We start from the raw sequence: 22,592 nt of genomic DNA on the forward strand, positions 1-22,592 counted from the left end.
TTTTTTTTTGAGTCACAGTTTCACTCTGTCACCCAGGCTGGAGTGCAGTGGCACAATCTTGGCTCACCACAACCTCTACCTCTCTGATTGGAACGATTCCCCTGCCTCAGCCTCCCAAGTAGCTGGGATTACAGGCCACCATCACCATGCCCGGCTAATTCTTTTTTTTTTCTTTTTCTTTTTCTTTTTTCTTTTCTTTTTTTTTTGAGATGGAGTCTCGCTCTGTCATCAGGCTGGAGTGCAGTGGCGCAATTTTGGCTCATTGCAACCTCTGCCTCCCAGGTTCAAGCAATTCTCCTGCCTTAGCCTCCCAAGTAGCCGGGACTACAGGCACGTGCCACCATGCCTGGCTAATTTTTTGTATTTTTAGTAGAGATGGGTTTTCACCGTGTTCGTCAGGATGGTCTTGATCTCCTGATCTCGTGATCCACCCGCCTCAGCCTCCCAAAGTTCTGGGATTACAGGCGTGAGCCACTGCGCCCAGCCCTAATTTTTGTATTATTAGTAGAGGTGGGGTTTCACCATGTTGGCCAGGCTGGTCTCAAACTCCTGACCTCAGGTGATCAGCCTGCCTCAGCCTCCCAAAGTGCTGGGATTACCGGTGTCAGCCACCACACCTGGCCTATTTTACTTTTTTGGGATAGTCTCTCGCTCTGTCGCCCAGGCTGGAGTGCAGTGGCGCGATCTTGGCTCACTGCAACCTCCACCTCCTGGGCTCAAGAAATCCTCCCACCTCAGCCTGGGACTACAGGCATGCACTATCACATCTGGCTAACTTTTATAATTTGTGTAGATATGTGGTTTCACCATGTTGCCCAGGCTGGTCTCAAACTCCTGGGCTCAAGTGATCCACCCGCCTGGGCCTCCCAAAGTGCTGGGATTACAGGTGTGAGCCACTGCACCTGGTGCCTAGCTGTTTGATTTTTGTTGTAAGTCCTAAGGAAGAGAAAAGAGATTTGCTCGACAAAAACAAAAACAAAAACAAAACAAAACAAAAAGCTATAATTGGACATTGGGGAAAACTTGAGAGCAATAGTGGCAGTGAGATTGCTGGAATGGGACAGTGGGTAATCTGATTTAGGTGCTCTTCTAATTCCACGGTTAGAGGAATTCCATATGATGTAGCAAAAGGGGCCCAGGATTTCTCCTGCCTGTCATTTGCTCAGTGATCCCAGATAAATTCACCTCCTGTTTGAGGCCTTCTTTTTCCCATCTAGAAAATCTGTGGGTAGGCTGGGCACGGTGGCTCACGCCTGTAATCCCAGCACTTTGGGAGACCGAGGCGGGTAGATCACCTGAGGTCAGGAGTTCGAGACCAGACTGACCAACATGGAGAAACCCCATCTCTACTCAAAATACAAAAGGTAGCGCATGCCTGTAATCCCAGCTACTCAGGTGGCTGAGGCAGGAGAATCGTTTGAACCTGGGAGGCAGAGGTTGCAATGAGCTGAGATTTGGGCCATTGCACTCCAGCCTGGGCAACAACAGGGAAACTCCGTCTCAAAAAAAAAATAAAAGAAAAAAAAGAATGAAAATCTGCGGGCAGACCTGGCCAGTCTCTGAGGTCTAACTTTCTGTGACTTCTCCCGAGGGTCTTCACCAGGACTTCCTTCCAGAGGGTGAATGCGACACACGACCCTTGATCCTGATGAGCCTGGGAAATGAGTTGATACGGATAAGGAAGGAAATATTTTATGAACTGATTGACAATGATGACGAGATGATAAAAAAGTTGTTAAAGCTCGATATTGCATTCCCCAGGTCAGTACTGGAAATGTGCGTAAGTCCCATCAGGTGAAATGAACAATTATTCACCTGTTATTTTAGTAAAAGAAGGAAAAATATAATACCTGTTGCTGACAAGGGTGAAATGAAACTGGGAGTTGTTGGTACACTCTAGATAGGCTCAATCCTTTTGATAATAATTTTAGCATTACATTTCAAGTGCTATAAAACTGTCCCAACACTTTGAGACAGAGATTCATCTGTGAATTTATAGAGCCGAAATATGGAGAAAGCCCCTGCATTAAGATGTTCATTGCAGGGTCAGGTGCGATGGCTCACGCCTATAATCCCAGCACTTTGGGAAGCTGAGGCAGGCAGATCACTTGAGGTCAGGAGTTTGAGACCAACCTGGCCAACATAGTAAAACCCCATCTCTACTAAAAACCCAAAATTAGCCAGGCGTGGTGGCACATGCCTGTAATCCCAACTACTCAGGAGGCTGAGGTAGGAGAATCGCTTGAACCCGGGAGACAGAGGTTGCAGTGAGCTGAGATGGCATCACTGCACTCCAGCCTGGGTAACAGAGTGAAACTGTGTGTTAAAAAATAATAAGGCTGGGCATGGTGGCTCACTCCTGTAATCCCAGCACTTTGGGAGGCCAAGGCAAGTGGATCACCTGAGGTCAGGAGTTTGAGACCAGGCTGGCCAACATGGTGAAACCCTGCCTCTACTAAAAATACAAAAATTAGCCAGGCATGGTAGTGGGCCTCTGTAATCCCAGCTACTCAGGAGGCTGATACAGGAGAATCACTTGAACCTGGGAGGCAGAGATTGAAGTGAGCCAAGATTACACCATTGCACTCCAGCCTGGGTGACAGAGCAAGATTCCATCTCAAAATAATAATAATAATAGGCTGGGCGTGGTGGCTCATGCCTGTAATCCCAGCACTTTGGGAGGCCGAGGCAGGTGGATTACCTGAGGTCAGGAGTTTAAGACCAGCTGGCCAACATGGTGAAACCCTGTCTCTAGTAAACATAGTCTACTAAACACACCACCGGGTGTGGTGGCGGGCACCTTTACTCCCAGCTACTCAGGAGGCTGAGGCAGGAGAGTCACTTGAACCCGGGAGGTGAAGGTTGCAGTAAGCCGAGGTTGCACCTTTGCACTCCAGCCTGGGCAACAAGGGCGAAATCTGTCTCAAACAAAAATAATAATAATAAAAAATAAATAAGATGTTCATAGCAGCCATATTCATAATAGAAAAACAATGACAACAACATTCATGTGTGCCACACTAAGGGGATAGTTTATAAAATTGTGGTGTATTCTCTTGATAGAACATAATTGTTTTATTTAAAAAATGGTAAGCTTAATGGCTCTGTAACAGCAGGGTAAAATGGGTGATATAATGATACTGGAAAAGGGTGGTACAGAATTGTACATGTGCTATGACTATGCCTTTGTAAAACACTTACCTGAGAGAAACCTAGAAGGAAATAAGCAAAAATGACAATGCCTATGGTAAGAGTCGTTTTCTCTGGGAGGTGAGACTAAAGGGGACTTTCTGGTTATATATTCCTCTCACGTTTTATTTTATTTTTATTTACTTATTTTTTTGAGGCAGGTTCTCACTCTGTTCCCCAGGCTGGAGTGCAGTGGCACAATCATGGCTCACTGTAGCCTTGACCTTCTGGGCTCAAGGGATCCTCCCACCTCAGTCTCCTGAGTAGCTGGAACTATAGATGTACACTACAATGCTCAGCTAATTGAAAATTTTTTTGTAGAGATGGGGGTCTCATTACGTTGTCCAAGCTGGTCTTGAACCAGTCCTCCTGCCTTGGTCTTCCAAAATGCTGAGATTTACTTTTATAATTATTAAAAATAAATATGTATCTTGAAAGATTAGATAATTTTTTTTTTTACTTTTTCATAGTGTCCAAATTTTCTAGAGTGAATGTTAATGCTTTTATAATGGGAACAAATAACTTTTTTAAATGTAAAAATTAATTTATTGCCCAGACCAGTGGTCTCAAAACTGTTTCCATCTCACACTGCTATTACTAAAAAGTGTTCAAGCATGTACTCCCTGGTATGTATATGTAATATAAATAACATCTGTTAATTTGTTTTTATTATATCCACATATAATATTACTGTACCAATATATATTATAAACATATAAAAATTGATCTTTTAAAAGAAAAAGAGAAAGATAAATATAAATGAAATCCTACTATTCACATACTCTAGTGGATCTTGTACATCTCCTGGGTGACATGTCTCTCCACCCCGGCTTTGTTTTGTGTGTGTGTGAGAGAGATGGGGTCTCACTCTGTCATCCAGGCTGGCATGCTGTGGCTGAATCTCAACTCACTGCAACCTCTGCCTCCCGGGCTCAAGTGATCCTCCCACCTCAGCCTCCCCGGTAGCTGGGACAACAGGCAGGCGCCACCATGCCTGGCTAATTTTTTTGTATTTTTTAGTAGAGACGGGGTTTTGCCATGTTGCCCAGGCTGGTCTCAAACTCCTGAGCTCAAAGGATCCACTCACCTTGGCCTCCCAAAGTGCTGGGATTGCATGAGCCACTGCGCCTGGCCTCCACCCCCACTTCGGGACCACCAAGCTAGACTCCCGCAAGAGTCTTATCACGGGTTCCTCCCCTTCAGTCTCCTGCCTGCTGGATTCTTTCTGCACACTGTGTTCTTGTTAAAACCCTAATCTAGTTGTGTTAAACTCCTGCTTGAAACCTTTCAATGGTATCTCACTGCCTATAGGATAAAGTCCAAACTCAATGCTACCTCAATGACCCACCACAGTCTGACACCCCACTCAAGCCCCCTCCAGCATCTCCTGCCACCTCCAACTCACTCCAGCAGCCCAGGCGGGTTGCCTGCTAGATGCTGCACATACCTTGCCTTTGCCAATGCTGGCCCTTTTGCCTGAAATGCTAACCCCAGTCCTGCCTCCACCCTTTGTGATAAATTCCTGCTCATTCTGTAAGATTCATCTTCTGCAGCAAACCTCCTCAGACTAACCCCAGTTTGGGATAAGTACCCCCTTTCTGCACACTCATAATATTCTCTACACAGCTCTGTCATTGACCGTATCGTGTTGTCATACAGTTACCTGTTCGCACAGCTCTTTCCCTTCCACCTGATTAAGTGCTTCAGGAAGGCAAGGCTGTGCTTTATCTGCCTTTGGTCTCTAGCACCTGTACAGTGCCCAGCATGCAGAAGGTGCTTAATAAATGTTGACTAAATGTGATGGGCCATACTCATTGCAGAAGATTGAAAAACACTGAACAGCAAAAAAAGACAAAACCCAAATCATTTGCAGACTTCCAGCAATCCCAGTTAGCATCTTCTGTATTTCCTTTTAGTGTTTTATTCACTTCGTGAATATGTGCCAAATATGCCTTTATTGTCATACTCTGTTTTCATAATGGAGCTCATACTTCTTACACATTTTCTTTACTTGCGGTGATATTGTGGTCAGACACGGTTTTGGCAGCAGGTGTGGGAAGCGAGTGATTCCAATGGTAGAGAAAGGGGGTATGAAGGCAGACAGAGCTGCAGGTGATTCCAGCCCTGGCCAATAAGCACCCAAAAGGCTCTGACGTGAGATCTTCATGACCTTGAGCAGTGTGAGGTCTTCATGACCTTCTCTAGGCTTTTGACTCCAATCAGCAGAACAAGAAAATTAGAGTGGATCAGTATTTTTTAAAGTATGAACATATTCCACAGGAGGGTTACAGGATGATTTTAGGTGGCTCACAGATTGACGTTTTTAGTTTTAACATTTATGTATTTATTTATGTGAATTAGAAAAAGCAGCATGACTGACTTACTAACTGTGTGATCTGACAGATCTTGTTGCTTAAGACAAAGTTAAAGTAAATATTTAAGTAAAAGGAACTGAACAGATTGAAGGAAAATCATTTGTAATTTTTTTTTTTTTTTTTTAGACAGAGTCTTGCTTTGTCACCCAGGCTGGAGTGCAGTGGTGTGATCTTGGCTCACTGCAAACTCTGCCTCCTGGGTTCAAGTGATTCTTCTGCCTCAGCCTCCCAAGTAGATGGGATTACAGGCGCCGCCACCACACCTGACTACTTTTAGTAGAGACGGGGTTTCACCATGTTGGCCAGGCTGGTCTCGAACTCCCAACCTGAGGTGATCCGCCCACCTCGGCCTCCCAAAGTGCTGGGATTACAGGTGTGAGCCACCGTGCCCAGCCCGGAAAATCATTAATAAATTTAAAGAGCAGATGATATGTAGATAAGGCCAACACTGGGGCAGTCTTGTGAGAAAAACAAGCTGAAAAATACTGGTGGTTCCTTCTGGTTCAAGGATGGCACACTTCTCTGACTCCTGGGTATTACCAATATAGGAAATGGCCATTTAGACCTGCCACTCAAAAAAGGGTTTAAGGAGCCTTAGCTCCTTGCATATTGCCTGGCACATGATGGGGATCAGTTAATATCTGTTGAATGGAAATTCATAAAAGGTTTACATAGAGTTGAGCGGGGGCAGATGGAACATTCAGCATCCGCCCTTCTCAGTCAGCATTTGCGGCCCTCATCTAGAATGCTGACCCACAGAATTCTGTCTTATTCATTAATCGTTGAACTCATGCCTTTCTAGACTGCTAAAACAGGCAGAAAACATATCCATTATCTAGCTCAAATCCCTCACGTTTTAACCGAAGACTCTGAGATCCTGAAGATCACAGAGCCGGTGGCAGAGGTACCTGTCCTGTGAATAGCGCAGGCTGGTTATCCTGAAAATCACCCCTACGGAGCACAGCGCGGCCCATGTGGGGTAGAATGCATGGCTGCATCCACAAGAAAGTCAGGAAATCCCCAAGGCCAAAGTGAAGAGGATCACCCAAAACAGACAGACAGTATGAACTAATGCTGGGGATTGCCCAGGAGGGCTTAAGGGCGTCACGGGCTGATTTTTTTTTTTTTTTTTTTTTTTTGGGACGGAGTCTCACTCTGTCGCCTGGGCTAGAGTGCAGTGGCGTGATCTCAGGTCACTGCAATGTCCCCCCACTGGGTTCAAGTGATTCTTGTGGCTCAGCCTCCTGAGTAGTTGGGATTACAGGCGTGTGCCACCACACCTGGCTAATTTTTGTATTTTTAGTAGAGACAGGGTTTCACCATCTTGGCCAGGCTAGTCTCAAACTCCTGATCTGAAGTCATCCACCCGCCTGGTCTCCTAAAGTGCTGGGATTACAGGCATGAGCCACCGCACCCAGCCATGGGTTGATTTTTTAAAGCCTGAAAGGACAGATGCAGCTTTCAGTTCAAGTGAGACAGGGGATTGGAACTGAGACCCCTTTGTGAAGCTGAGGCTACCCTGTTCAGTGAAAAAGTAGACTAGAAATCAATGTGACCATCAGCATCAGGAAGTGACATGGAGTCTTGTCTGTCCTAGCTTAGAATCTAGGTTAAAAAAAAATTATCCCCTAAGAATTAGTCATCACATGCTTGCCCCCTCCTAGGTTTTGGTGAATCCCTTAGCCTCACCCCAATTTCTATGTTTCTGAAATGGAGTGGTTGTGAAAATTAAATGAGTTCACAAATGTAAAGTGCTTGACACATGGTAAGTTCTAAGTCTGAGTGAGATGTTGTTGTTATTTATTATGTAAGAAATTGAGAGTTAATGGAACTTTTTAAGTGAGGACTACCCAGTAGTGTGCTCATGGATGTTTAACAACCAGCTCTCCAAGATGCCGGAGGAGGACCCTGGCTTGCAGTGTTTGCTGATTTCCATAGTGTAAATACTCCCACCATGGCCAGTTTCAAACTACCAACCTGCTGCCACAAGCATGGAGTTGAGAAGAGGTGCACATGGTCAGCTTTCATGAGCGGGTGGAAGCTGGCTTTGTCATATTGCTGATGCTACAGGACTAGCTTGTAGCCATGCTGACCTCTGGGTTTTTTCTTAAGCCAATCTCTATGGATCAAAGTTGACTTTATCTTTGTCGATATAATCTGGCTGGAAGAATGAATGTTCTGACTTGTTAATGATGTATTCAGCTTGTCTGCTTAGGTAAGAGAGTACAGGTGAGTTAGTTGAAGCTTAATACCCCCTTGCCTTGCTGTGGTCTCAGGAGGCCCCAGTCCTTCTTCCACCTTCCTCAGCCGCACTTACTATGAGGTGAGGGGGAGGGCAGAGCCAGACCACCATGGCCAGTCCAAGGCAGCCACCAGTCTACCTCCTGTCTCTACAGACCTGCCTGTGCTGGACATCTCACATAAACCGAATCATGTAATATATATATACCACACTTTATCCATTTATCAATATAAAATGATTAAGGAGCTATTTTACTTTCTAAGTTCTGTGTTCTAAGTCTGTGAAATCTGGTGTGTATTTTACACTCACAGCACATCTCTATTTCAGACTGGCTGCATTTCAGGTACTCAGTAGCTACAGGTGGCCCATTGCTACTACATGAGACAGCACAGGCCTAAGGGAAGAAAACTGTGGAAAGGGAAAGGGTGCAGAAGGAGAGTCTGGGAGGGTCAGAGAAGCAGAATGAAGTGCCACATGCTTAGGGAGGGGAGAGTGGCAGGAGGCAAGGCTGGAGGGGCGGGACTGGCATGAGAACCTCGGCTTCTGTGCCTGCCCTTTAGTGATGAAGATATGTGCCAGAAGTTCCTCCAGCAGAACAGCTGGAATATCTTTCGGAAGGACCTGTTGCAGCTGCTCGTGGAGCCTTGCCAAAGTCAACTGTTCACTCCAAACCGGCCCAAGAAGAGAGAGATCTACAACCCTAAGTCTGTGGTCCTGGATTTGTGCAGCATCAACAAGACGACTAAACCTCGTTATCCTATTTTTATGGCTCCCCAGAAATACCTCCCCCCATTGAGGATTGTCCAAGCCATCAAAGCACCTCGGTACAAAATCCGAGAACTCTTGGCTTAGTGTAAGAGCGCAGGGGTCCTTATTTAGGACAAATAAAGGATGGTGGATTGGCCGCTGTGCTTTCTGAATGACCACCATGGGAGCTGTGGGACTTGGAGGAAGGGAGCCTGGAGGGCTGAGCTGTGGGTCCAGAGAGGTGTTTTGGGGACAGCAATGGGGGCACAGTCTCCCTTGACGCTTGAGGGCTGGGCTGAGTGAATGGATGGTCAGAGGCTGTGTGTGGACGGGTTAATCATTGGGCATAGTTTCAGGGTAGGAGGGTCTTGTCTGATAAGCTGGATGTGGGGAAGGCTCAAATCAAAGTGGTCAAGACTAGGGTTGCAAATGCCTTCCAAGGCCACACAGGTCATCTAAAGGAGTGCAGCAGAAAGGCTGGAAAGGCAACGGGGAATGGTGGAGATGCTGGGGCCCGCTGTGTAAGTTCCCCATCCAGATGGGGCAGCTGCCCCTTAGCCCAGTCAGTTGCTGCCCTGTCAGAAAATAATTCAGGCCTCATATCGTCAGTCTGTAGATTCTTCAAGAGAATTAAGAAATTCAATATTTTAGATGATTCCTACCAGTTTTTAAACACGAGCAACTAATTCAGATTGTTTTCAAATAGTGTCAAACAAAACACACATGGGCCTGCAGGTGGTGGGCTGGGTCCCTGTCAGAGAGTGAAGTGAGGCTGCGACTGATTGGGAGGAGGGTACAGGAGCCAGAGAGACGCTGATGGGACAGCATGACAGGAGCAGGCATCAGGTCCAGGATGAGGAGTGAGTAGCTGTGATAGAGGAGGTGGAGACAAGGAGGCTGCAGAGTCTGAATGAAAGAGGGCTCCTCACTCTCTCTGCTGGGTCTTTAATCTGGAGCTGCCCAACACTGATCTGGGCCTACAACTCAGGGTTCCTGTCTCCAGCAGCCTCAGCACCACAGACCAAGCTCCAGACACCTCTTTCCCTTCGAGAACCCCATAGGTTAGCTTGAGAGCACTGAGGAGCCTGGCGGAGGCCATGGCGGCACAGGAGCCTGCCCGCTTCCAAGTCCCCCACCCTGTCCCTGGCAAGGCATAGACTCTGAGGAATGCCTGGGCGTCGAGCTGGGCACCAGGAGCTCTGGCAGTCCCAGGTGTGCTTGTGTCTCACTGGACCCTCTTGAGCACTTTGATTCCCTTATCTGTACCTCAGTTTCCCCAGTGGTGAAATGAGCAAGTTGGACAAGATCAATGGCTTTCATGAATGGGGGTGATCTAGTTTGAAAAGCATATTCAACATTATAGTTTTGTTTGTTGAATTTATTTTTTATTTTTATTTTGAGACAGGGTCTTGCTCTGTTGCCCAGGCTGCAGTGCAGTGGCACGATCATAGCTCACTGCAGCCTCGAACTCCTGGGCTCAAGCAATCCTCCTGCCTTAGCCTCCAAAGTAGCTGGGAGTACAGGTATGCACCATCACGTAGGGCTAATTAAAAATTTTTTTTTGTAGGGACAGGGTCTTACTGAATTGCTCAGGCTGGTCTCAAACTCCTGGCCTAAAGTGATCCTCTCACCTTGGCCTCCCAAAGTGCTGAGATTTCAGGTATGAGCCTGATACGATTTGGCTGTGTCCCCACCCAAAATCTTATCTTGAATTGTAATAATCCCCATGTGTGAAGGGCAGGACCGGGTGGAGATAATTGAATCATGGGGGCAGTTTCCCCATACTGTTCTCATGATAGTGAGTGAGTTCTCACGAGATCTGATGGTTTTATAAGGGGCTTTCCCCTTCGCTCAGCTCTCATTCTCTCTCCTGCTGCCATGTGAAGAAGGATTTATTTGTTTCCCCTTCTGCCACGATTCTAAGTTTCCTGAGGCCTTCCCAGCCATGCGAAACTGTGAGTCAATTAAACCTCTTTTCTTTATAAACTACCCAGTCTCAGGTATGTCTTTGTTAGCAATGTGAGGACAAACTCATACAGAGCCACTACACTGGAACTCTGTTGAATTTAAAAGAAAGCCGTTTTCATATTGCATACCAGAAAAGAAGTATGAAATTTTTCTCTCTGAAGGGGGTGTGGACGTAAAGGGTAAAGAAGCAGTGGACTTACAGATCTTCACTTCCCTGATAGCTCCAGAATCAAGGAGTCAGGGATATCTGCAGCAGTCCTGGAAAGGTCGACTGTGACCTACAAGGACAAGGGGTCACTGTTTTGGGACCAAGTAAGTTGGGGTGTCTGACCATATTTAGGTATCCTTTTGCATTTAGGGCTGTGGCTCCAAGATGATGGTGTGGGCTTCTTATTCATCCATTTGAAATTTATTTATTTATTTATTTTTGGAGAGAGTCTTGCTTTGTCGCCCAGGCTGGAGCGCAGTGGTGCAATCTCAGCTCACTGCAACCTTCCGGATTCAAGCGATTCTCGTGTCTCAGGCTCTCAAGTAGCTGGGACTACAGGTGTGTGACATCAGGCCTGGCTACAGACCTGGCTAATTTTTTGTATTTTTAGTAGAGATGGGGTTTTGCTGTGTTGCCCAGGCTAGTCTCAAACTCCTGAGCTCAGGCAATCCACCTGTCTTGGTACTTCCAAAGTGCTAGGATTATAGGCGTGAGCCACCGTGCCCAGTCTTGAAATTTATTTATTGAGCACTGCAGAGAGAGTCAAAGGTTGGATAAGATGCATTTTCTGTTGCCTTTTATTTTCTTGGCTAGGGGTCACCAAACTCCTTTTAAATTTTATGTTTTTAAATTTATTTTTGAGACAGGGTCTGTCTCTGTCACCCAGGCTAGAATGCAATGGCATGATCATAGCTCACTACAGCCTCAAACTCCTGGGCTCAAGCAATCATCCTGCTTCAGCCTCTTAAGTAGCTGGGATTACAGGTGTGCACTACCATGCCTGACTAATTTTTTTTTTTTTTTTGTAGAGGCAGGGCCTTGCTGTTCTGTTCAGATTAGTATCAAACTCCTGGCCTCAAGTGATCCTCCTGCCTCAGCCTCCCAAAATGCCAGGATTACAGGTGTGAACCACTATGCCCAGCCCAAACTCTTTATGTAAGGGGTCACATGTTGAGCACTTATTACGTGACAGTCACCTTGCTGAGCATCTGACTGTGGAGTTCAGTGACCTGTTGAGTCCTGCAGGCTCTGCCACTTAATGGCTGTTGAGGATTAAAAGAGGTGGTATGTGTATAACAAGGTGGAAGATTTTTTTCACCAAGATCTCTGGGTCCTGCTTCCTGGGAAATAAGAAAATGCGGCCAGGCACGGTGGCTCACGCCTGTAATCCCAGCACTTTGGGAGGCCGAGGTGGGTGGATCACGAGGTCAGGAGATCAAGACCGTCCTGGCTAACATGGTGAAACCCCGCCTCTACTAAAAATACAAAAAATTAGCTGTGCGTGGTGGCGGGCGCCTGTAGTTCCAGCTACTTGGGAGGCTGAGGCAGGAGAATGGCGTGAACCTGGGAGGTGGAGCTTGCAGTGATCCGAGATTGCACCACTGCACTCCAGCCTGGGCGACGAGCGAGACTCCGTATCAAAAAAAAAAAAAAAAAGAAAGAAAATGCTTCCAGAATAACAGGCAGAACACGTTTTTTTAGGGCAGTAATGGGTGAGAAAATAGCCTGGAAGAGCAACTGAGGATGAGGGTACTGAGAAGGGAGAGAGACTCTGGGCTGGGCTTCAGGAGGTCTTGAGGGGAGCTGAGGAAGAGCAAAGTTCCTGAAGCCACTATGTGACAAAAGAACTTGAGAAGGAGAAATGTCTGAAGAGGACTTCAAGGAGTCCTCTGTGCTTTTCTGTGCATTGAGAATGTGTCCCTCTTTGGCATTTGTTTGAGAAACCAAGTGAACATTTGAATAGAATTATAGAATTAGGCAGTACTGCTGTCTCTTTGAATCCAGTAACCAAGCAGGGAGTGGGCAGCAAGAGATGCTTATTATATTCAGCATATGGTGTAAAGTCCCTGGCATGGTAAGTGCTCAGCACTCGCTAAGTGTTATTCACGTCTTTTAGACCAAGGTCAATTTGATCATCTAGAAACTCTCTTCCCCCTTCGGTGGAATAGGAAACTGAGACTTTGGAAGTCTGAGCCCTCATAATCAGTGATAAAGGCCATCACTGAGTGGATTGGGGTAGGAGGAGCCTGAATGACTTCTCGCCTAACCCCCACACTCTTCTCTAGGTGAAGGAGCTCATGGGAACATGAACGGGCAGCCTCTCAGGGGAGAGTGGAGACAGGGCAGCAAACCATACCAAGCACTGTGTGGGGAGGGTACTGTTTGGAAAAAGAATGAACGGGCAGCCTCTCAGGGGAGAGTGGAGACAGGGCAGCAAACCATACCAAGCACTGTGTGGGGAGGGTACTGTTTGGAAAAAGAATGAGTGGGACAGTGAGGGGAATGTAGGGCGGGGGGAGGTGGGACTTGTGTGTGAGCCTAGCTTCCAGGCTGTGAGCTGCAGAATGAGCGCCGGTTCTCAAGGCTCCCTTTCCCCAGCACACACACACACACATATACATACACACATATATACACACATACACATGCACACACACATATACACACACATATACACACATACACATATACATACACACATATACATAAATACACATATACACACACGACACACATACACATACACACATACATACATACACATGCAATAACATGGGATCAGATTCAGGCAGGATACTGGGTGTGCTGGCTCACGCCTGTAATCCTAGCACTTTGGGAGGCTGAGGCAGGAGTTCAAGACCAGCCTGGGAAACATAGTGAGACCCTGTCACTACAAAAAATACAAAAATTAGCCATCCATGGTGGTGCATGCCTGTAGTCCAAGCTACTTAAGGGAGCTGAGGTGGGAGGATTACTTGAGCCGAAGAGGTCAAGGCTGCAGTGAACCATGATCATGCCACTGTACTCCAGCCTGGGTGACAGAGTGAAACTCTCTCTCAAAAAAAAAAAAAAGGAAAAGAAAGAAAAAAGAATCAGGCAGTGGGCAGTGGAAGACATGACATGAGCATTTACCTGGGAGAGGAGTTCACTCAGAAGGAGTAAATATGATACCCCCTGGCACAAGTGTTTGGAACAAATGACATTTTCAGTGCTGCAGAGGTCCTCACTGCCACCTAGGCACAGATCCAAGGGTCCCGGAAGCCCGGGGTGATCTGCCATGCCTAAGAAGCCAGGGAGAGGGCCCCAGGCTCAGGTATGGAGTACCTGGTGTGTGCCAGGCATTATGTGAGGCACTCTACAGAGGCCATCACTTACTCTGAAACTATTTCCTGGCAGCTAACTGGATGGCAGCATCCATTTGAGAGATGAGGAGCCTGAGGCCCCAAAGGCAAAGCTCACTCAGCTACCAGGTGGTGGTTCCAGAAAATCCAGGAAAACCACAGCCCAGCACCCTCCTAGTTAATCAGCATTGAAGTGTGTGGACAGTTACACCACCGTTACTCATCTATCCCAAATGAGCCACCTATTTTCAAAAAAGGAAGTCTGCACACACAGCCCTGAAACTGTGCTGGGGAGAATATAATTGCCCTCTGGAATTATTTTCCATATGTAAATAAGCATAGTCATACTTGCAGAGGCAAGCCCAAGCTGCTCGAGCCAAAAATATAGCCCCTAGTGCTAAAAGCTTCCACTGTTTGGGGGAAAAATAAAAAAACCCACTTGAAAAATAAACACAGGACACATTACCAGCGTTTGTTATAGGTAGTGTTTAAGGTCCCAACTTGGGGTTGGAAGAAAGGCATTGTTTAAATTTTCTATTCCGGTGGGGCGTGGTGGCTCATGCCTGTAATCCCAGCACTTTGGAAGGCTGAGGTGGGCGGATCACAAAGTCAGGAGTGCGAGACCAGCCTGGCCAACGTGGTGAAACCGCATCTCTATTAAAATATAAAAAAAAATTAGCTGGTGTGGTGGCGGGCACCTGTAACCCCAGCTACTCGGGGGACTGAGGCAGGAGAATTGCTTGAACCCAGGAGGTAGAGGTTGCAGTGAGCCAAGATTGCGCCACTGCACCCCAGCCTGGGCGACAAGAGCAAGACTCCATCTCAAAAAAAAAAAAAAAAAAAAAAAAGAAAAGAAAAGAAAAAAAAAAGAAAAAAGAAAAGTCTTCTATTCCTTTCATATAACTCCTAGGAAAATCTTACCTTCCAGTTAAGGGGTGAAATGGGTCACTTTGCTCATCTGCAAGGCTACATCATAGGGAAATACTTTCAGGGCAGTACACGTACAGGCCATTCTACCATGATGCCTTTCTACTGCTGGGGGATTTATGGGGCTTAACTGCAAGGGTGCTGAGTTGCTGAATTTGTAATCACTGGTCCAGAGCAAACAATGAGGATGAGTAGCAGTTTCTAGGTGGCTGATAAGCAGGATCAAAGCATAAACAAAGGTTTTTCATGGCTGCTGCCAAACTGTGGGCCTTGGGGACAGACACTGGAGGGCTGGGGCAGTGAGAGGTGGCAGAGTTCAGATGTGTGCTGTGTGACTCTCCGCCAGGCTCCATCCCTTTCCTGAGCTTCATGCCTAGCATCTGTGCAATTCCAGGGGTCCAGCGGGTGTTCTGCACACATAGCCCCCACCCCAGGGGCTGAGCAGGGCCCCACCCGCCTCTCTTGTTTTGTCCTCACCTATCTCGTACTTCCAAAACCACCCACCCCCAACAGAAAGTCAGGATCAAGAAAGTGGATTATTGAGGCTGGGCGCAGTGGCTTATGCCTGTAATCCCAGCACTTTGGGAGGCCGAGGTGGGCAGATCACCTGAGGTCGGGAGTTCGAGGCCAGCCTGACCAACATGGAGAAACCCCGTCTCTACTAAAAATACAAAAATTAACCGGGCGTGGTGGCACATGCCTGTAATCCCAGCTACTCGGGAGGCTGAGGCAGGAGAATCACTTGAACCCGGGAGGTGGAGGTTGTGGTGAGTCGAGATTGTGCCATTGCACTCCAGCATGGGCAACAAGAGCCTAACTCCGTCTCAAAAAAAAAAAAAAAGTAAAAGAAAATGGATTATTGAACCCCATGGTGGCATGTGAAAATGAACTGTGGGAGAGATAATAGTATTTATTTATTTATTTGTTTGTTTTCCCAGATAGGGTCTCACTCTGTCTACTCTGGAGTGCAGTGGTGCAATCACGGTTCATTGCAGCCTTGACCTCCTGGGCTTAAGGGATCCTTCCACTTCAGTCTCCTGAGTAGCTGGGACTACAGGTGTGCCACAATGCCTGGCTAATTTATTTTTTTATTATTTGTAGAGACAGGGTTTCACCATGTTGCCCAGGCTGGTCTTGAACTCCTGGGCTCAAGAGATCTGCCTGCTTCAGCCTCCCAAAGTGTTGGAATTACAGGTGTGAGCCACCATATCTGGCCGTAATTGTATTTCTTGCTGTCTGTAATTGTACGGTTATGTAAGAGACTCTCTTTGTACTTAGGAAATATACACTGCAGTACTTGGCAGTTAAGAGAGATAATTTCTTCAGTTTACTTTCCAAATTATTTAGAAAATTATAATATGTACATTTAGAGAGAGAATGGCAAAGAAAATATAGTCAAATAACAACTGGCCAATCTGCGTGAAGTGTACTTAGGAATTGTTTAAAAAAAAATTTTTTTTTTAACAGAGGTGGGGTCTCACTGTTTTGCCCAGGCCTGTCTCAAACTCCTGGGCTCAAGTGATCCTCCTGCCTCAGCCTTTTTTTTTTTTTTTTGAGACAGAGTTTCACTCTTGTTGCCAAGACTAGAGTGCAGTGGCAGATCTTGGCTCACTGCAGCCTCTGCCTCCTGGGTTCAAGAGCTTCTCCTGCCTCAGCCTCCCGAGTAGCTGGAATTACAGGCATATGCCACCACGCCTGGCTAATTTTGTATTTTTAGTAGAGATGGGGTTTCACCATGTTGGTCAGGCTAGTCTTGAACTCCTGACCTCAGGTGATCGAACCACGTTGGCCTCCCAAAGTGCTGGGATTACAGGCATGAGCCACCGTGCCCAGCCACTGCCTCAGCCTCTTAAAGTGCTGTAAGCCGTCGCCTGGCCTTAGGAGTCCTTTGAACCATCCTTGCAATTAAAAACATATGTTTAACTGTGGTAAAATACGAATAGCATAACATGTATCATCTTCATCATTTTTAAGTGTATAGTTGAGTGGCATGAAGTATTCTCATTGTTATGTAACTATCACCACCATCCATCTCCAGAACTCTTTTCATCTTGGAAAAATGAAACTCTGTACCCATTAAACAATGACTCCCCATTACTCCTTCCCCCCTAGTCCCTGGCAACTACCCCCTCCTTTCTGTCTCTATGAATTTGAGTACCCTAGGTACCTAAAGTAGTGGAATCATACAATATTTGTCTTTCTGGGGCTGGTTCATTTACTTAGCATGTTGTCCTCAAGGTTCACCTATGTTGTAGCATGTGTCAGAATTTCGTTCCTTTTTAAGGCTAAACAATATTCCATTTTATGTGTATATACCATATTTTGTTTACCCATTCATCTACCGATGGCCACTTGGGTTGCTTCTACTTTTTGGCTATTGTGAATAATGTTGTTAGGAACATTGGTGCAAATGCATCTTTGAGACCACTGCTTTCAGTTCTTTTGGTTATATATCCAAAAGTGGGATTGCTAGATCCTATGGTAATTCCATTTTTAATTTTTTGAGGAACTGCCATATTTTTCATAGTGGCATTATCATTCTTGCAATTTTAAGTGTGAAGTTATTTTAAAATAAAAATTAGAACTGAAAAAAGGAAGAAAGTGAAGGAAGCTAATATGGATATGCATAAATATTGGCTTTAGTTGACTTTATAATTAGATAAAAATTGATTTTTAAGTTTGTTGAGGCCGGGTGTGGTGGCTCACACCTGTAATCCCAGCACTTTGGGAGGCTGAGGCGAGCAGACTGCTTGAGTTCAGACGTTCAAGACCAGCCTGGGCAACATGATGAAACCCTGTCTCTACAAAGAAATACAAAAATTAGCCAGATGTGGTGGTGTGCACCTGTAGTCCCAGCTACTCAAGAGACTGAGGAGGGAGGATCACTTGAGCCTGGGAGGTGGAGGTTACAGTGAGCTGAGATTGCAGTGAGCCTGGGTGACAGAGCCAGACCCAGTCTCAAATAAAAAAAAAAATCATTGATAAGCTCTGTGATATTCAGGATAAAAAGAGAAACATATTATTTATTAGAAATTAGACAATTGGGCCGGGTGCTTTGGCTCACGCCTGTAATCCCAGCACTTTGGGAGGCCAAGGTGGGTGGATCACGAGGTCAGGAGATCGAGACCATCCTGGCTAACACGGTGAAACCCCGTCTCTACTAAAAATACAAAAAATTAGCCGGGTGTGGTGGCGGGTGCCTGTAGTCCCAGGTACTCTGGAGGCTGAGGCAAGAGAATGGCATGAACCCGGGAGGCGGAGCTTGCAGTGAGCAGAGATTGCGCCACTGCACTCCAGCCTGGGCGACAGAGCGAGACTCCATCTTAAAAAACAACAACAACAACAAAAAGAAATTAGACAATTGAGACCAAGAAGAAAATGGAGGAAGTCACTATGGATTTGTATAAGCTCTAGCCATAATTACAAAACCTGGCTTTCACACACCTATTAGAATAGCCAAAATCCAGAACACTGACACCACCAAAAGCTGGCAAAGATGTGGACCAAGAACCCTCATTCATTGCTGGTGGGAGTACAAAATGGTACAGTTGCTTTGGAAGACAGTTCAGTGGTTTCTTATAAAATTAAACATTCTCCTACCACACAAGGAGTTGAAAGCATATCCATATGAAAACCCGTACATAAATGTTTATGGCAACTTTATTTGTAGTTGCTAAGACTTGGAAGCAACCAAGATGTCTTTCAGTAGGTGAATGGATAAATAAACTGTGGTATGTCCAGACGATGGGATATTATTCAGCACTAAAAAGAAATGAGCTATCAACTCTTGAAAAGACATGGAGCAACCTTGAATGCATATTACTAAGTGAAATAAGCCAATCTGAAAAGGCTACAAACTGGATGTATGTCCAGTTATATGACACTATGGAAAGGCAAAAACTATGGAGTTGTCTTCAAAATTAGTCGTTGCCAAGGGCTGAGGAGAGGGAAGGATGAATGGATATAGCACAGATGATTTTTACAGAAGTGAAACTACACCCTGTAATACTACTACTAATGGTAAACCCATGTCATCATACATTTGTCCAAATCCATAGAATGTAAACTTCCCAGAGTGAACCCTGGTGTAAACTCTGACCCTGGGTGATAACAATGTGTCAGTATTGGTTCCTCAATTGTAACAAATGTACCACTCTGGTCGCGGACATTGATAATCAGGGGGCTGTGCATGTGTCGGGAACAGGGAGTATATGAGAAATCCCTGTACTTTCCACTCAGTTTTGCTATGAACCTAAAACTGCGATAGAAAATAGAGCCTGTTAAAAAAACAAAACAAAACAACTGGCTTTGAGCTCTCTGATGGCTCAACATGGTGAAACCCTGTCTCTACTAAAATACAAAAATTAGCCGGGCATGATGGCAGGTGCCTGTAATCCCAGCTATTCAGGAGGCTGAGACAGGAGAATAGCTTGAACCTGGGAGGTGGAGGTTGCAGTGGGCCGAGATCGTGCCATTGCACTCCAGCCTAGGCGACAGACAGAGGGAGACTCTGTCTCAAAAAACAAACAAACAAAAAAACAGTTCTCACCAGCATTCACACATTGCTCCATTATCCACATCCTCATCAGCTTCGATGATCTTCAGCTCATGGGGTTTGCCTCCTCTGCGAGAAGCATCCTGGAGCCCATTGGCTGCTACCTGCTCCCCTCCCTCCAAACAGCGCTTGTCTTCTGTCCATCTCAGTCCCCTCACCTTCAGGCTCCTGGGCATCTCCATGAAACAGGGAGGCCTAGGAGAGCTGGCACCACTGAATCTAAAACCTAGAAGAATCCAACCAGCACACATGCCCTAGGGAGAGGAGATGGTCTAGGTTTAGAGAGACAGCACCAAACAAGATGGAACAAAGTCCCTGGCCTCTAGGAGCTTATATTCTGTATTGATGATGAGCACAGGAAATGCACAAGAAAAATCAGGGTAGGTAGGGAGTGGAGGTGGGTTGGAGGCTACTACTTTGTGAAGGGTCATTAGAGAACACTTTATCAAGAATATGACATTGGTGAGTATACCAGTGAGGGAGTGAACCCTGCAGATATCAAGGCCAAGAATGTTCCAGGCAGAGGAATGTTCCATGCTTGGCATGGCTAGGTGACAGCAAGGAGGCCAGTATGTCCAGAATGGAGTCAAAGGAGAAAAAAGTTGCAAGAAGGGGGGTGGAGGCCAGATCATGACCATGTGAAGGGAGGTTTTGGAAGGTTCTTAGCAGAGATCTAGGATCCAGAATCTGGCTAGACTGGGGAAGCACCAGCATGGAAGGCGTCGGGGAGGAAGGCACTGCAGTTATCCAAGTAGGAGATTATGGAGGCTTGGATCAGAGTGGTTGTGGTGGTGTTGAGATGGGACCAATCCTGGCCATATTTTGACGGCAGAACTGAGAGGGCTTGCTGTTGGACTCAATGTGAGGAATGGGAGAGAATCAAGAATTACTCCAGAAATGTTTTTTGAGCAAGTGGAAGCTGCTTCCTGAGATAAGGAAGGCTGTGAGGGAAGCACAGTTGGGGGTGGATCTCAGGAGTGTGGTTTTAAACAGTTTACAGCAAAAGGATTTAAAAATGAAGTGACCTAATATACATTAAAAACTTAGGACAGGACAGGCGCGGTGGCTCATGCCTGTAATCCCAGCACTTTGGGAAGCCGAGGCAGGCGGATCATGAGGTCAGGAGTTTGAGACCAGTCCGGCCAACATGGTGAAACCCTGTCTGTACTACAAATACAAAAATTAGCTAGGCTTGGTGGCAGGCACCTTTAATCCCAGTTACTCAGGAGGCTGAGGCAGGAGAGTCACTTGAACCCGGGAGGTGGAGGTTGCAGTGAGCTGAGATCACACCATTGCACTCCAGACTGGACAACAGAGAATAGAGTGAGACTCTGTCAAAACAAACAAACAAACAAACAAACAAACACCTTAGGGACAGTATTTGGTACTTCATAGCACACATGCATGTAAGGTTGACATTTATCTCCATTTTAAAAATAAGATTGAAGTTTCAAGGGTTAAGCAACTTATGTACTGTATCTCTTTGAGACCCTGCTTTCAGTCCTTTTGGATATGCAGTTGAACCTTGAACAACATGAGTTTGAACTGTGTGGCCCCACTTATATGTGGCTTTTTTTTTTCAGTCAAATGCAGTGGTGGGATGCCAAACTGCAGACAGGGAGAGCCAACTTTTCATATATACAGGTTCTGTAGCAGGACTTGAGTATGTACGGATTTGGGTATACCCAGGGATTCTGGAGCCAATCCCCCATGTATATCAAGGTATGACTTGAAAGTGGCATTGCTGGATCATACGGTAGTTCTATTTTTAATTTTTTGAGGAACTGTCCTACTGTTTTCCATTGCAGTTGCACCATTTTACAATTCCACTAACAGTGCATAGGGGTCCCAGTTTATTCACATCCTTGCCAACACTTGTTTTTATTTTTGTTTTCTTTTTTTGTTTTTTGTTTTTTTTTTGAGACAGGGTCTTGTTCTGTTGCCCAGGCTGGAGTACAGTGGCATGATCTCAGCTCACTGAAACCTCTGCCTCCTGGGTTCAAGCAATTCTTGTGCCTCAGCCTCCCTAGTAGCTGAGATTACAGGCGCCCACCACCACACCTGGCTAATTTTTGTATTTTTAGTAGAGATGGGGTTTCACCATGTTGGCCAGGCTGGTCTTGAACTCCTCACCTCAAGTGATTCGCCTGCCTCAGCCTCCCAAAGTGTTGGGATTACAGGTCTGAGCCACTGTGCCCGGCCTGATTTTTGTTTTCTAGAAAGTCTCACTCTATTGCCCAGGTTGAAGTAGAGTTTTGACCTCCTCGGTTCAAGTGATCCTCCCACCAAAGCCTCCAGAATAGCTGGGAATACAGGCCATTTCTTTATTTCTATCAGAATTGGACTCATGGCTTCCTGTTTTATTCAGTGTGCTATCATTTGCATTATATGAGTCATTCTACATTTTGATGCTCAAATTGTGACAGATTTGGCCAATGGAAGCCACTTCAAGCTGGCTTCTGTGTCCTTTTGATATGTCCCCGTCATTCTTGGAGCACTGTCTTGATTCCTGCCATAACAGGATATTTCAAGATGATCTTGTACTTTCTTTGCTGCAGCCCTGGAATTAGCCATTTCTCCAAGGCCCATGGTTCCTTTTAGTAAAGAACCATGTTTAGAAGCTTCTGGCCCTGGCTTTACCCCCGATGAAACTCATGGCTTTGAAAGGCCCGGCATCTGATCTGAAGAGGCAGAACAAACCATTCATTTTACTGAGGAGACTGAGGCCTAGATGTGGTCCATTGGCCAAGTCCGCAGCCAGTGACAGAGCTTAGACACGAGCTGAGGCCCCTGACCTCCTGTCCAGTGTTCTCTGCATGGCAATACATATTGCTAGCTAAGCGGTCTGCTCCCAGCAGGGCCTGGCCCTCTCTGGACCTCACTTCCCTCTTGCGGCCACTGAGGGTTATCTTTGCCCTGGGGGTCCAGGACTGCCTGAGAGTTGACCTTAGCTCCTGGCTCTTGATGTGCCTTACCTTCCTGGAGACTTTTATGGGTGAATCCACCTTAAATTACAGAAGAGGTCCTGCTTCAGCTTTTATCTCCAGCTTACAAACCAATCCCATCCTGAAATGACTTGTCGAAGTGCATGGACCTGGGGGGGACACGTGGTTTGTTCCCTCCAGGCCAGGGATTCAAGGAATATGTGCCTCCCTGAAGCCCATCTTGGTCAGCTAAGACCTGTCTCATAGAGGAGCATCAACAGGAAAGATTGGGTCCAGGCCTGATACCGGGTTGGGAAGGCAATTGGAAAGGCCTC

The 22,592-nt window shown here is 46.1% G+C and overlaps 1 protein-coding gene across 7 annotated transcripts in view; it reads left to right on the plus strand.

Moving 5' to 3' along the window:
* The window catches only part of CNBD2 (cyclic nucleotide binding domain containing 2), a 74,674-nt gene extending 65,964 nt beyond the window's left edge, over nt 1–8,710 (plus strand). For 5 of the 7 annotated variants that reach the window (XM_009437110.3, XM_063802876.1, XM_009437111.5 and 2 more), the window contains 2 exons: nt 1,592–1,761; nt 8,367–8,710. In XM_009437110.3, the coding sequence (XP_009435385.1) occupies nt 1,592–1,761; nt 8,367–8,658 (462 nt within the window). In that variant the 3' untranslated portion in view covers nt 8,659–8,710. The remainder of the gene's footprint in view (nt 1–1,591; nt 1,762–8,366) is intronic. The other 2 variants (XM_054674693.1, XM_016937812.4) reach the window with 1 other exon arrangement.
* The last annotated feature ends 13,882 nt before the right edge of the window (nt 8,711–22,592 follow it).

The sequence above is a fragment of the Pan troglodytes genome, chromosome 21 (genome assembly GCF_028858775.2).
Source record: "Pan troglodytes isolate AG18354 chromosome 21, NHGRI_mPanTro3-v2.0_pri, whole genome shotgun sequence".
Taxonomy (NCBI): Eukaryota; Metazoa; Chordata; class Mammalia; order Primates; family Hominidae; genus Pan; species Pan troglodytes.